The sequence below is a fragment of the Hermetia illucens genome, chromosome 3, assembly GCF_905115235.1.
Source record: "Hermetia illucens chromosome 3, iHerIll2.2.curated.20191125, whole genome shotgun sequence".
NCBI classification, from domain to species: domain Eukaryota; kingdom Metazoa; phylum Arthropoda; class Insecta; order Diptera; family Stratiomyidae; genus Hermetia; species Hermetia illucens.
The window spans coordinates 137986267-138001103 of NC_051851.1; the positions used below are offsets into that span (position 1 = coordinate 137986267).

General features: G+C 49.7%; 1 protein-coding gene across 1 annotated transcript; it reads left to right on the top strand.

Moving 5' to 3' along the window:
- Positions 1-10007: 10007 nt before the first annotated feature.
- Positions 10008-13360, top strand: LOC119650950 (vacuolar protein sorting-associated protein 54). The gene is made up of 2 exons (XM_038054184.1): positions 10008-10382; positions 10456-13360. The coding sequence occupies exons 1-2, from the start codon at positions 10261-10263 to the stop codon at positions 13097-13099; spliced, it is 2766 nt and encodes a 921-aa protein (XP_037910112.1). The 5' UTR covers positions 10008-10260; the 3' UTR covers positions 13100-13360.
- Positions 13361-14837: the final 1477 nt, after the last annotated feature.

The following is a 14837-nucleotide window of genomic DNA, read 5'->3' on the forward strand; positions in this document are numbered from 1 at the left end:
ACCGTCGATCCATGCATGCGGATCTTCTGCAAGCATATGCGAGCCATCGATCTACTAGGAATCTCGTCGTAAGGGATGACATTTAATTTTACGCCCTGCCAGGCGTCGCTGATCTTAACGACGCACGAATCGTGAGTCGTCCTTAGAGAATTGGTCTTCCCAAGTTATAATGTGGTACCCACGGACCACCTGAGAAGAATCAAAGCAGGGGATAAATCCCGTGTGTTTGCTTCGGCATCCAGGAGATGCTCAATGACCATCTCCGACTGCCTGGCCTCAACACTGGTCCACACCTCCCGCGCTAGTTTGCCGCTAGCGGAATTCCCATCCACCAGCGCCACACGTAAGTGGCTCCTGGCTTCGCTGAAGCATTTCGCAGTTCGTGGCCCGTCGGCTGACTGTTGCTCCGTACTTTTCTTCAAATGTTGGTTAGCGTCTGAGCTCTTGTCCACTCTGCTCCGCTTGTGATTTTGCTCAACCTCGTCTTGAGATCGATTGCATTTCAGAGCGATGGACTTCGCTTAATGCTCGTCTGCCGGCCGTTTGCTGTTGTGTTTCTCAACAGTCGTCCGGCATTTAGCGAGGTCTTTTTCATCTCGCTCGTCGACTTTACTGGCCTGCTTATTTTAGCAATCTTGCTGAGAATAAACATGGCCTTCTGGTACTGACTCTTGAGTAGGACACCAGTGGACCTTCTCTTCTTAGTCGGTTTCCTGCGACCGACTTCCTTGTCGGTTTTCACTTTTGACGGATCCCCCGACGCCGAGTATTTCGGGTTAGGAGTACTATGTCTGGTACTCCCCACACCCAGTTTGATGGCAGTGAATTCCAGGTTGGAAACCACTAGTCCATCTGCCGCCGTGCTCAGGGAGGTCGTCCACCGATGATGCACCTGGCATCACTCCCTCTTCTACTATCGTCGGTTTTTTTTTATTTTTAAAATTGAGTCCATGTCTTGGTTCCACGAGTAGGCCGGGAAGAATGTCCACCCTGACTAGCCCGGACATCAGGGTAAGGGTCTTATTTGAAATTGAAGGTGCCCAAGGTATTCAAAGTTCGCATACTAAAGACCAAGCTCCCCATTGGCCACGCAGCCCTCGACGTATGCTGTTTCACCTCGGCTTGGGGTCCTATTAGCACCTTTTCCAGTGTAGGGAGGACGATGCCCGGGCTGTTGCTGTGGTCCATCCACCAGCCAGATCTACTTGCCTTTAACACATGATCAGCAGACAAGCAGATCCTCGTCAGTTGGATGAGCCTACTCCCAGCCCAGCCCTACACATTCTTGGCCCGTCCGAAGACGGTTTCCAGCGGCCACCACAAGGAGATCGTGCCGAATTATGCAACTTTAACCTGAAACATAATCAGACCAGGATGCCGGGAGTGACTGAATATCCTCCAAAACATCAAACTATTGGAGAGTCCTATATTAGCGACACCCAAGTGATCATCATGAGTGGCCCAAAACGTCCTAGAGGTAAGAGTTATCCCAAAAATCTAAAAACAAAATTGCTAAATTGACCATGAAGGTCCGCCCCCAAATTTTGAAGTTCCATTGAAGTGCTCTGTTGACACGTGCTTGCATACCTCTGTGCTAGCCTGGCACGGAAATGTGGAGGGCTCCTTCGAACACTTCGATCCTTCACGAGTCATTATACAAAAATTCATGTGTCCTTCCAGGCGCGTGATCCGCACCGGATCCTGAAAAACAAATCAAGCACGGGGATTCGCGCGAGCGTGACGAAAAAACATCCGAACTAAACCTGGAAATAAAAGAAATAAAAAATGGTTCCACGACAGATTACATCCTCGATCATTGTTCCTCCTGCCTCAGATGTTTAGTGAGGCGCGGCCTCTGAGTTTCCTTCCCTGCCTTGACATCCTTAGACCATTATAATGGGGGATGTCCCTTATGTGAGAATTTCTCGGGGCTAAGGAGGAGGAGAGGAGAAATTTAATTAAAATTCATGATACCGTAGATTCAAACTCAACAGAAACGCGAAAAAGGAAGAATAACAAGGAATAAATGATAATTTAAAAAAAATTTAAAAAAATCGTCGAAGCCGGCTTGTGAAAGGACGAGGGATGGATAGCTTCAGTCTGAAGGGCTGTACACCACTGCAGTATCTCAGGGGGTATGTGAGGAAAGTGCAGGAACTTTGCAGTCTTGCAGATTAATCACTGAGGAAGGTATCACCCAAAAATGAGAAGAAGGAGAAATTTAAGGTCCGGTACGGATAACTGGCGGGAGTCATCTGACTTAGTGACTGGGTCGGGCTCCCGTAATGGACAGCACGAAACCGCTAGTCGTGGGGCGGTTCGCCGCCTAAACGCCACGACGACCAGGAGCATTGCTCCACCTGCTGCAGCTGTTTCGGCACAATCTGTGGCTACCACATCAGCAAGTTTGCGTAGGCAGTGGATGAAGTGGACTGAAAATGAAACTTCATTATCTACTACGAAATAACGAGGGGGCAAGTACAACATCTTACCGCCCCTTGTTGCACCAGAGATCCGTAGAGCGTCTCCCGCAATTTACGCACGTCACTGCGCATCGAGTCCCAGATCAGTATCGCTTTATAACCCGCAGCGACACAATCCCGGCCATCATCAGGGAGCGTGTTCGACTTGACGTCATCCCCAGTGAGACACCCGTGGTTGAAATTCAGAGCACACTAAAGCAGAAACTTAGAAACTTTGTGTCGATGCAGTCGGTTACGGCGATATGATGAAAGTTACTCCAGACGTGGCCAGAATACAACATACACGAGGAACCAGCGGAGCTATTTCAGATCTCTCAACGAATCCCAACAGAGCGTCCAGACATTGCAGTTTTCGGTAACGGAAACGAAGGAATACTGGGGTGGACTTTGGGGGCTACTCGCTCGGCATGCTGAGTGGATCATCGCCGAAGGCACCCGCCACGCCCATATGCCTGGCATGAATTTCGCGGATGTTACCGAAAAAGAAGTTCAACGAGCCATAAACAGCTCGAAGAACTGGAAAAGCCTAGGTCTGGATCGGGTGCAGAATCTCTGGTATAAGAAATTTACCAGCGTACACAATCGGTTGCCACACACCATAAATGAGGTCATGGGTCGGCCGGAGGAATTCCCACCTTTCCACTGGTTTTCTTGAATACACATAGTATTGTGGCGCGGCAGGATTAATTTATTTAATTAATTGGCAGGATTCGCAGCATTCGAAATTTATTTCGAATGTTGCGAGCGAATAGATGGCGCGGATCTATCCACTTTGCGTGGCACACCAATGGAGTGGAAGATCTCAGAAAAGTGTGCGATGAATAATTTTGTTTTTTGAGACCTGTCACTAAAATTAATTATTCAGTGGGACTTAAAAAAAAAGATTAAAAAAGTTTTTGAGATAGATATCAAGTTGGGAATTGAGGAGAGAAGTCTTTTTGAGTTCGTTGAATTAAATAGAATGTTAAGTGTACATTAATGAAAACAACATATGAATTGTTAATTTAAAAATATCTTAAATATTTATAAGGATTGTTGAAATGAGAAGTGGTGTTAATTACTTAACGGATTATTAAAATAAAAAAGTAATTGGATTACTTAATTGGTGACCCCGGAACTTCCTAACGCACAACCACCAGTTCAACTACCTCAACTTCAACAACGCCAATTCCAAGAACCCCAACGACGCCTCCTAGTCCCAGCACAACAACCACGGTCAAGCCTCCTCCGAATTGCCGCCACTTCGATGGACCCTCGTTCATCGGAGGAATCGTCCTTACCATTGGCCTGCTAGCCATCTCCTTCGTGGCCTACAAATTCTACAAGACTCCAAAGACTACTTCAAACGGAAACTGGATTACGACCAAGAACAAATCGAGAAGATCGATATGCTCCAAATGCAGAAGTCTCAATTCCTCAAGGCTGTGCACGAGGTGTCATATAATTGAAAAACTCAAGCACATCATCATCCCCATCAACAAACCTTCTCTACACAGTGTACTGCGCGACACACGTCGGGACATCACCATCAGATTACTCGGCTATCGGAATAAGACGACCCCACGACGAAATACATACCAAATGTAACCGCTGCAACTTAACGACCTGAGGAAATTCTCTTTAGTTTTACTTTAAAATGCTCGCGTGGCACGCATGTATTTTTCACTCTTCTTTAAGCGTAATGAGTTTGTCCCAACTTTTTGTATAAATAATAATAAAAAAAAATTGAAATCGCTGCAAGAGACGGCGTGCAAGTGTTTAACATCGCGAGTCCTCCATTCTCATTGGTGGTGTTTTTGGTCTGCGCTGGATAGCGTCCGCTTCGTTTTGTCTCGTTTCGTGCGTGCATTTGTGGGTGCGGCCTGCCGTGTCGGTGTAAAGTTCACCGCGTTTCAGAATAAACTCACCGCGTTTGCATTTCAATCTCGTACTTTTCGTGAAACAAGATGTCTTTTGACAATAGGGACGCGGCAGGCCCATCGAACCCGCAAGTGACCGCCCTCGCCGTACGCGTTCCTCCGTTTTGGCGGCGGAACCCCGAACTGTGGTTCGTGCATCTGGAAGCACAGTTCCAAATGTCCGGCATCACATCGGACGCGACCCGCTTCAACTACGCGGTGGTCGGCCTGGACGAAGAGTCCATACTTCTGGTGTCCGACGTGGTGAAGTCGACATCGTATGTGCAGCTCAAGAGCGAGTTGATCAGGCGCCTGTCGGCAAGCGAGTCGGCAAAATTAGACCACTTGCTGGCAGGTTTAACCTTAGGTGATCGAACTCCCAGCCAATTGCTTCGTGAAATGAGGCAATTGGGTGGGAGTAAGATCGGCGAAGACCTGATCAAGTCGCTCTGGCTGCGTCGGCTCCCGGAGGGCACCCAGGCGATCCTCGCTTGCGTCTCCGGTTCCTTGGAGGAACTGGCAGCGACGGCCGACCAGGTTCAGGAGGTATACGTACGCCCAACCTTGGCGGCCGTTCAACCACCGTCGGATGAGGTGGGTGAATTGAGGCGCGAGATTGCTGCATTAACAGCCAGTATGGCCGAGATGCGGGCGACGTTGGACGCTCAGCGTTCGGGCGCCAGATCGCGAGTACGCTCGCGGTCTGCCATCCGAAAAGGGCGATCAGGTAGCAGGTCGTCAAGACAGTCCACGGACCCAGGGATTTGCTGGTACCACCGCAGATTCGGGGATAAAGCGACAAGATGTACGCTACCGTGTAGATTCTCTCCTACCGCAAAAAACTAGGTCCGCGGGGGGTCTTGGCGGCGGCCACCCAGAACGCAGCGCCACGTCGCCTAACTATTTTCGACCCTCTCAGCAGGCGCAACTACCTCGTCGACACGGGTGCGGAGGTTTCGGTCCTTCCCGTACCCCAGCATCATCAACTTTTCCCTCAACCGCTCAAACTTGCGGCAGCAAATTCCTCCCGCATCAATACTTACGGATATAGGCAAGTGGACGTGAGTCTTGGCTTGCGTAGGACGTTTTCGTGGCGTTTCATCCTGGCGGATGTCAGCTTCCCCATACTAGGCGCAGACTTCCTGTGTCACTATGGATTGCTGGTGGACTTGCAAAACAAGTCTCTTATAGATTCCACGACCAACCTTAATTCGTCGGGACATATGGTATCTCACCCAGGCAATAATCTTTCCGTTCTTTTAGAAGACATTACCGACTCTCGTGTTCGGGCACTTCTCCAAAAGTTCAGCCAGATTACTACCAACTGTAGTCTCTCCAAACCAGTGAAGCACAATGTGCAGCACCACATTATCACTACTGGTTCCCCGATCTTCTCGAAGGTGCGTCCTCTACCATCTCAGAAACTGGCAATTGCACGGAAAGAGTTTGAACAACTCGTTCAACAGGGTATCTGCAGGCCCTCAAACAGCTGTTGGTCTTCCCCACTGCATATGGTCCCTAAGCCAAACGGCGAATGGCGCCCATGTGGGGATTACAGAAGACTAAATGCACAGACTGTTCCTGACCGATATCCAATTCCACTCATCCACGACTTTGCGCATCACCTCGCGAATTGCCGCATCTTTTCGACCTTGGACTTAACCAAGGCTTATCACCAAATTCCAGTAGCTCCTGAAGACATTCCAAAGACGGCAATATGCACACCCTTTGGACTCTTCGAGTTCACCCGGATGACTTTCGGATTGTGCAACGCGGCGCAAACCTTTCAAAGGTTCATTCACTCAGTCCTGCGAAACCTCGAATTCTGTTTCGTATATTTGGATGATGTTTTGGTCGCTTCTTCCACTGAGTCTGAGCACTTAGCCCATCTCGAGTGCATTTTTCAACGTCTCCTTGAGGCCGGTTTAGTCCTAAACGTTGAGAAATGCAAATTCCTTCAACAGCAGGTGAGATTCCTCGGCCATTTCATTTCCCCTGAAGGAATACAGCCCGACCCAGACAAGGTGCAAGCGATATCAAGCTTCCCGCGTCCAAAGACAGTGAGGGAGTTGAGGAGGTTCTTGGGCATGCTAAACTTCTACCGTCGTTTCCTGCCCAAGGCCGCCCATTTCCAGTCCATTTTGAACGCGTACTTGTCTGGCCCCAAAACTAAGGACACACGAGAGATCGTGTGGTCTGAAGAGGCTATCTGCGCGTTTGACAAATCTCGTCAACAACTGGCTGACGCTACACTCTTGGCATTCCCTCTGCAAGATGCACCCCTAGCCGTTTTTGTTGATGCCTCTGACATCGCAGTAGGTGCTGCCCTTCACCAAAAGGTGGACCAAGTTTGGCAGCCGTTGAGCTTCTTCTCGAAGCAGTTGAATCCCGCTCAACGGAACTACAGCACCTACGATCGCGAACTGCTCGCCGCATACCTGTCCATCAAATACTTCCGTTTCTCCCTAGAGGGCCGGCCGTTCACAGTGTTCACGGACCATAAGCCTCTCACGTTCGCTTTGAAACAGAAGCCCGACAAAGCGTCCCCTCGTCAGCTTCGACACCTGAGCTTCATAAGCCAGTTTACGTCGGACATCCAGCACGTGTCCGGGAAGGACAACATTGTTGCTGACGCTTTGTCTCGTGTCTCCGAAGTTAACATCCCCGCCTCACTCGATTTCTCGGCTATTGCCAAGGCGCAAGTGGATGACGCAGCACTTCAGAGCCTCAAGTCCAACCCCAAATACAAATTTCGGGAGTTGCCCATCTTCGGCTCAAACCTCTCGCTCTGCTGCGAAGACTCGGAAAAGGGACCTCGGCCATACATTCCGGCCACATTTCGCAAGGAAGTGTTCCACGCAGTTCACGACTTGGCGCACCCCGGCATCAGGACAACAAACCGGTTAGTCACCGGAAAATACTTCTGGCCCTCCATGAACAAGGATATCAATTCCTGGGCCAGAGAGTGCATCGCATGCCAAAAGTGTAAAGTCTCCAGGCATGTAAGGAAAGAAGTGGGCTCATTCCCCCGCACTACCAAGCGTTTCCACACCATACACCTCGACATTATAGGGCCTTTGCGAGACTCGCATGGTTATAAGTATTGCCTCACAATCATCGACAGGTTCACGCGGTGGCCTGAGGCAATACCTCTGAAAGACATCACGGCGCAATCATGTGCTGAAGCCCTCTGTCGAGAGTGGATACCTCGCTTTGGCGTCCCTGCAGTGGTCATCACTGACCAGGGAATGCAATTTGAGTCCACCCTTTTCTCCGAGTTAGGCAAACTCCTTGGTTTTAAACGCCAGCGGACTACGGCATACCACCCACAATCCAATGGGATGTTGGAACGTTGGCACCGGACGCTGAAAGCCGCCATTATGGCACGCGACGACCCGTCCTGGACGCAAGTCTTGCCTCCCGTCCTACTCGGCCTTCGTACAACCCGCCGAGAGGAATTTGCTGCCAGCCCCGCGGAGCTGGTTTACGGGGAGAACCCGAGACTCCCAAGCGATCCGGTCTTCGACAAGAGATCGGGTCTCACGGAGTCGGGGTTGGTGCGTCTGCTGAGAGACAATCTCCGACGCATCAAAGCGCCACCACCCACTCGACACTCGTCCATACCTGCCTGTTCGCCCAAGGAGCTGGACACTTGCACGCACGTGCTGATCAGGACGGATGCCGTCCGGAAGCCGCTGCAGCCTCCATATGAGGGCCCGTACCGCGTTCTCGAGCGGGGAGAACATTTCTTCCAGCTCGAGATCGGTGGTCACAAAAAGGCGGTCTCTTTGTCCAGGCTGAAACCCGCGTGCGCCCCGAAGCAACGTCGTGTCCGCTTTGTGGATTAACGGCGAACGAAGTTCGGGGATCAGTCGCTGAAACCCCCTAGGTTTCATCTGGGGGCGGAGTGATGTGGCGCGGCAGGATTAATTTATTTAATTAATTGGCAGGATTCGCAGCATTCGAAATTTATTTCGAATGTTGCGAGCGAATAGATGGCGCGGATCTATCCACTTTGCGTGGCACACCAATGGAGTGGAAGATCTCAGAAAAGTGTGCGATGAATAATTTTGTTTTTTGAGACCTGTCACTAAAATTAATTATTCAGTGGGACTTAAAAAAAAAGATTAAAAAAGTTTTTGAGATAGATATCAAGTTGGGAATTGAGGAGAGAAGTCTTTTTGAGTTCGTTGAATTAAATAGAATGTTAAGTGTACATTAATGAAAACAACATATGAATTGTTAATTTAAAAATATCTTAAATATTTATAAGGATTGTTGAAATGAGAAGTGGTGTTAATTACTTAACGGATTATTAAAATAAAAAAGTAATTGGATTACTTAAGTATATCCGAGTCGTCTCCTAGGATTCGCCAGTGTATTCCAAGCGGAAGGACTGTCGATGGCTGGACCATGATCCGAGCCCAAAGCTTGACATAGCAATTCTGACAGACAGCCAAGCGGCTATGAAGGCCTGGTACTCAGCGAGTCACCCTCCTCTGGGTCCCCGGTCATAGAATTATAAAGGGGAATGGACCGACTAAGGGATTGGCTAGTCGGGGCTCGGCTCTTGGCAGTCCTTCGGCAGGTACAGTCGCTGCCTCGCTGGAGACTGTCAAGGGCGGAATCGACTCCCAATATTTAGCAGCCGCGGGCCTTAGATGGCGAAGGCTTACCACATGTGCAAAGTCAAGGAGGATTTGCCCAGCTTATAACAAAACCCGATCACGAGAGCTGTACCAGACATGTGCAAATGCGTACAAGATTACGGCGGTCTGCACGGGGCGCTGGTTCACAGGGGACCATGCATACGCTAGCATTCCCATTACAGAAGCTGCAGACAAGAGGGGGAAACCGTCAGTCACTTAATCTGCGATTGTCCAGATCTCGCTAGAGTCAGGCTACGGACACTGGGTAAACCATACTTTGGGGACCTCAGAGAGATTTCTAACTGCAGGGTGGGAGAACAGTTTCTATTCGTCAATGCTACGGGCTGGCTCTGAAGATCTAAGCCGGCTGGACTCTGCCTCCCTGCTCTGATAACAGCAGTCACGGTCTTAGAAGTTTGTAGCACCAAAACAAATAATTAGGCTCCTCGAATCGGTCACTGAAACCTACCTACCTACCTGTTATGTGCACAGATAAGCTTCTCCAATACACTCGCAAGCCCGGGACCATTGTGTCCGGAGACTACCTGTTAGATTTACCGAGAAATTTCTCCCGTGTTGCTGGTATTCTAGACAGGTGCATGGTAGAACCGTTGGGTAATTTGATTTAAAACAAGATAACGTTAAGGAGATTGATGGAAAGTTAATAATCTTAAAAGCGAAAGATCACAAAAATTGTTATATTCATTGCAACTTTACTATCGCAAAGAACGAAACAATTCTTCCAATAAGCGAACTTATTTATGGCAATCACTTTCAATGTACGGTGTTAATCAATTAGATACACCGCCTATCAAATGTTCATTTAAATAATTTTTATTTTTTATTCTTTTTTATCAAATTTCATAACCGACGCAGTTGATTCTTTTCACTCACCTCAAAAATATCGATGGGGAAAACATACACCAACCCTGCAAGCCAAACTCACCACGTCCAGGTAGTGATGACATTTCACTTCTTCGCCATTGGGAAACAGATTTGACGTGTTTGACGTGCATTTGCCCATTTGACGTTTCCACCTGTCACGATGGAATTTTTCTCCATTCGGATTCGTATTTGCCTTGTAGAAACCACAAAGTGAACATTTGGCCGGTCCCAGCTACTCCACACAACGTCAGTAGGGAAAGCAATGCAGCTGTGTCAATAGAGAGTTGGCTGTCGTCCATATTCCGCTCGTCAATTCGATAGAGAAACAAACAAAAACGAAATGTAATGGCAACAAAATCTGCCGAAGAACTTCGCAAACTGTCCTTGCAGCAGGAGCACCAGCAGCCCTGGGAAGTATGCCACTATTGTCCCATGCAGACGTTTAAGGCCTCGCAAGACTTTATCAAGTAAGTTGTGCTGGTGTTGCGGGCCAGGCGAGCGGGGCACTGAACTGATGCACTTTTTACCGACCAATTGCAGGCACCTGCGCGATCGACACTGCACCAAGGAAGGCGGCTCGTACGTGTGCCGGTATGGATTCAACGGGGTCTGTGCGTCGCTACCGCTGGACGGCGTGAACGACCGCGACTATGAAACACACGTCGCCAAGTACCACGTGAACCAGGTTGCCCGGGAGCCGGAGTGGTCGGTGTTTTCGGCCGCCCAGAATCTCGCAGCTGTTTTGAACGACCCCAGCCGGGGCAAGCAGACGAACCTTTTTACGAAGAAATGGGGGGACTCGTTCGTGGAAAAAGTCCACATTCCGCCGGCCACCACCCTCCCTTCCGTTCTGTGGAACGACTTCGACGGGTATCTTAAGCGCATCGGAAGGCGGTATCGGCGCCACGTGAGGCTTTCCACGCAGCAACAACAATTCGGAGAGGAATCGCCGACCTCGCACAGTCACAGACTAGTTCAGCGGGAATCGCAGCATGACGGAGGTGTTGGGAACCTCAACGACATTCCCCCAATTTTCATGAAGAACTCGTTCGACCTCAACAATCCCAGTACGTTCGCGGACGTATTTCCCGGCGTGGGAGAGACCAGTGAGCAGAGCAGGCAGTCGGGTCGCCTTCTGCAGGAGCGTCTGAGTCATTACCTCGATATCGTGGAGGTACAGATTGCTAAGCAAGTTTCCCAAAAATCTTCCGCTTTCTTCCACGCCATGACCTCGCAGGATACAATCATGGAGCAGATGAGCGAGGCCAACACGAACGTGAAGAAGCTTCGCAGCAAGATCCAGCACATCGACTCATCCCTAGTCAAAGATTCTTTGAAGATTCTTCAACTGGCTCGGACGCGCCAGCACTACTACACGACGCTTGAAAAGCTGCGGCTGATGGCCACCGTCCACCAGACGCAGCCCATGATTCAGCTGTTGCTCGGCACGCAGGACTACGTAGCCGCTCTGGACCTGATCGGAACCACGCAAGAGATCTTGGCGCAAGAGCTTGTCGGTGTGCACTGCTTCCGGCACCTCCCCATGCAACTAAAGGAAATGGAGCGTCTGATCGACAAAATGCTCAATACCGAGTTCGAGCGGTACTCGACGGCGGACCTGAATCGTCCGCTGTTGACCAATGGAGAATGTGATCGCGTCCTCGACGAGGACAAGCTTGTTTGTATTATTATGGGCCTTTTACGCGAGAAAAACTTCAAATTTATAGAGAAATACAAAGAGGAGGCGATAGTGGCCATCAAGGCTATCATCAAGCAGATGGTAATCGAGGTGATAGCCTCCTCGGATGCGGAGATTTGCTTAACAGGGGCCGGCGAGGAAGCCCAAAGCCTTTCGATACCCGACTGGATCCAGCTGCTCGAGAAAGCCACCATCACGCTCCTCAAGCTCTTGCACAGGATTAAGCTCGTGCACGATGTCATGGAGCAGACGGCCAACGCGAGCTCGGGGAACCAAGTGGATGCCTTGACTTTCATCGATTCCGAAGTATTCCTATCGCAAGCGGATCATCAGCTGGTCATGGAGCAGCTGGCGGCGCTGCTTACGCACGTTTGCAACTACTGCCACGAACGCTGTGCCAATCTCGTTTCAAGCCAAAGTCTGGAGAAGAGCGTAGCGACCGCCGACGAGATAATGCGCCTCACCAACATCGTCGAGCGCTTTAGCTCGGGTTGTGAAGATATCTGCGGCATGCAATGCGTTCCGCTCCAGGCAGCCCTAAAGGCACAGGGCACCCGTTTTGCCCAGAAGTTTCACGCCGAACGGAAATCCAAGCTCGCGCTGTTGCTCGACAGCGAGCGCTGGAAACAAGTAGACATTCCAAACGAATTCCAAAAAATCATTGATCGAATAGCAAAGAACGACTTCAGTGTCAGTAAAGCGTCCGAAGCAGAAATACCGACCAACGGACCGCAGGTTCCCACCAGTCCGGTTCTGCTCGTGGACGGCAAGCCTTACACGCTAGTAGGCGCAGCTCTCCTCCTAGTACAAATTGTTAGTGAGTATTGCCGCTGTGCGATGCAGCTGCCTGTTGTGGCCGGGCATTTGTCGCGGCACGTGGTCGACCTGTTGCGGACGTTTAACTCACGTTCGTGTCAGCTAGTGCTGGGTGCCGGAGCGCTTCATGTAGCCGGACTGAAAACAATAACAAGCGGGAACTTGGCTCTTGTGTCTCGAGCACTGCAGCTGGTCCTCTGGCTACTGCCGAAAGTGAAGCACCACTTCCACCAATTGGACCCGACCTCGGTTGCAGGCTACGATGTCGTCGAAAAGGACTTCATCGGCCACATAAAAGAAATCGAAAACAAGGTCCTTCTGATCGTCACGACTTTGGTGGTTAATCAGCTCAACACATGGGACGGACGACCGCCCGTACCGTCGCAGTCGTTCCGCAACATTTCACGGCATTTTGTAAAGCTGCACGAGGCCATCGCGCCAATTCTGCCTGAGCAGCAAATCCACGCCATTTACCGGACCGTTCATAGAAACTTCAAGGATAAGTTGCGGGAACAACTGCTGCGGAACAACATTGAGAACAACGGTGGACCCCAACATGGCAGTGTTACCTCGGAGCTCGTATTTTACATGGAAACGCTACGCACCCTGAAAGCTCTTCCGCAAGAGGAGCTCACCGACAGCACGCTCGACGATATTTGGCTGAAGTGAATGCGAACCCCTGGACGAGGTACTTCCCATTCAAGCTAGGACACAATGCACACAAACGGGAAAATGTGTATGTTATTATGTAAATTGAGTATTTTTGCTTTTATGTTGTTATTCTGTTCTGACTGGTTCTCTGCATAGGAAAATTTGAAAATTTATTAATGCAAATGCATTGCGGTAAGAAGATTGTCTACATTCAGAATCTTAAAATGATAATGTTAATATGTTGAAAGAATAAATTATTGTAAAAAGTTTTTAAATGAAGTCGCGGGTTTTATTTGAGTCCTTAAGGGGTTCTGCTGGTTTTTGGGGTCCTATAAGAGGCAGAGCTCAAATGGGTTGCTAGGAATTTCCTTAACTGAGTAGAGAAAATATAGTCCTAAGGGAAACTCAAAAGGGGAAGCGAATGCAGATGCATAGAATTGACGGGGGGTCTGAGTGCCAGGAAAGTTGCTGAAATTGAGGAAAAACTTTAAACGCTTGTATCTCCGTTAATATTGAGAATTTCGAGAAAAGGAGTGAGATTCGTGATCACTGTTGAGATCACGAAGCCTAATTAGCGCTCTGGGGCGTCGTTTTGATGCCACAAACTCCGAAGACAATGACTGTTATGGTAAGACCAAGGAAGCAGAGTCCAGCCGGCTCAGACCTTCAGAGTCAACCCGTAACATTCACGAAGAAAAGCTGCTTTCCCACCCCACAACAAGAGATCTCTCTGAGGTCCTCAATGGTCAAGAATTGTTTATTTAGTGTCCGTACCATGACTCTAACTAGAGATGTGCAGTCGCAAAGGCAGTGCCTGATGGTTTCTCCTTCTCCACAGCGTCGGCAGTACACATGTACGATATGTGGAATCTGGCGCCATGGTCTCCTATAGGCCAGCGGCCGGTGCCGGGGTTTTGTTGTAGGTGGATGAAATCCTCCTTGACTTGGCGCAGGTGGTAGCTTTTGTCATCTGAGCTGGCTGCTAAGTAGTGCAAGTAGATTAGACCCTTAACAGTCGCCAGCAGAATACAGACTGTGCCCACCAAAGGACTGCCAAGAGCCTAGCCCTGCCTGGCCAGTTTGTCAGCTTGGTCATTCCCCTCTAAGTTCTTATTACCGGAAACCCAGAGGAGGGTGACGTTGAGTGTGTCACCCGGACAATTCGACGCTGTTCTGCACTGCCTCACCAGCCTAGAGGATGTCGCCGTTGAGTACAAGGCCGTAATGTCCGCCTGGCTGTCGGTCAAAACGGCTATGTTACGCTTGCAGCTTCGATCATCGACAGGCTTACAGTATTGCCGATAATTCCGTTTGGAATACACTGGCGATTCCTTTTTCTCTTCCGGAGATGGAAATCTTCCAAAGCACACATACATGTGCCAGCGGAGGATTTTTACCCATTAAAACCACCCCCTAACTCTTGTCCTCTTTCCCGCGGAACCACCACAAAATATTTCGTCGTGGGGTGGACGTGGCTTCTCCCTTCGCCCATCGATTGCATTCGCATCCGGGCCTTTCTCGCCTCCTCTGCCTCTTTTAACCTACACTGAATCCTCCCTAACATGTTTTTCACTGTATTCCAGTTCTCCTGCTACGTAAGCATTTCCCCAATTATATTCTCCGGTGCTACCGTCCCTCCCAATGCCTCCTCTAGACTCTTCCTTTCCTCTGCGGATCTAGGACAATGGAAGAAAACATGCTACGGGTTCTTCAGAATACCGTCGCAGCTAGGACAGTTCGGTGAGCTGTTCAGTTT

Excerpts from the sequence above, each read along its gene's own strand:
- LOC119650950 (XM_038054184.1), top strand. The coding sequence starts at position 10,261 with ATGGCAACAAAATCTGCCGAAGAACTTCGCAAACTGTCCTTGCAGCAG. Across the intron at positions 10,383-10,455 it reads GCCTCGCAAGACTTTATCAA|GCACCTGCGCGATCGACACT; the intron begins GTAAGTTGTGCT and ends GACCAATTGCAG.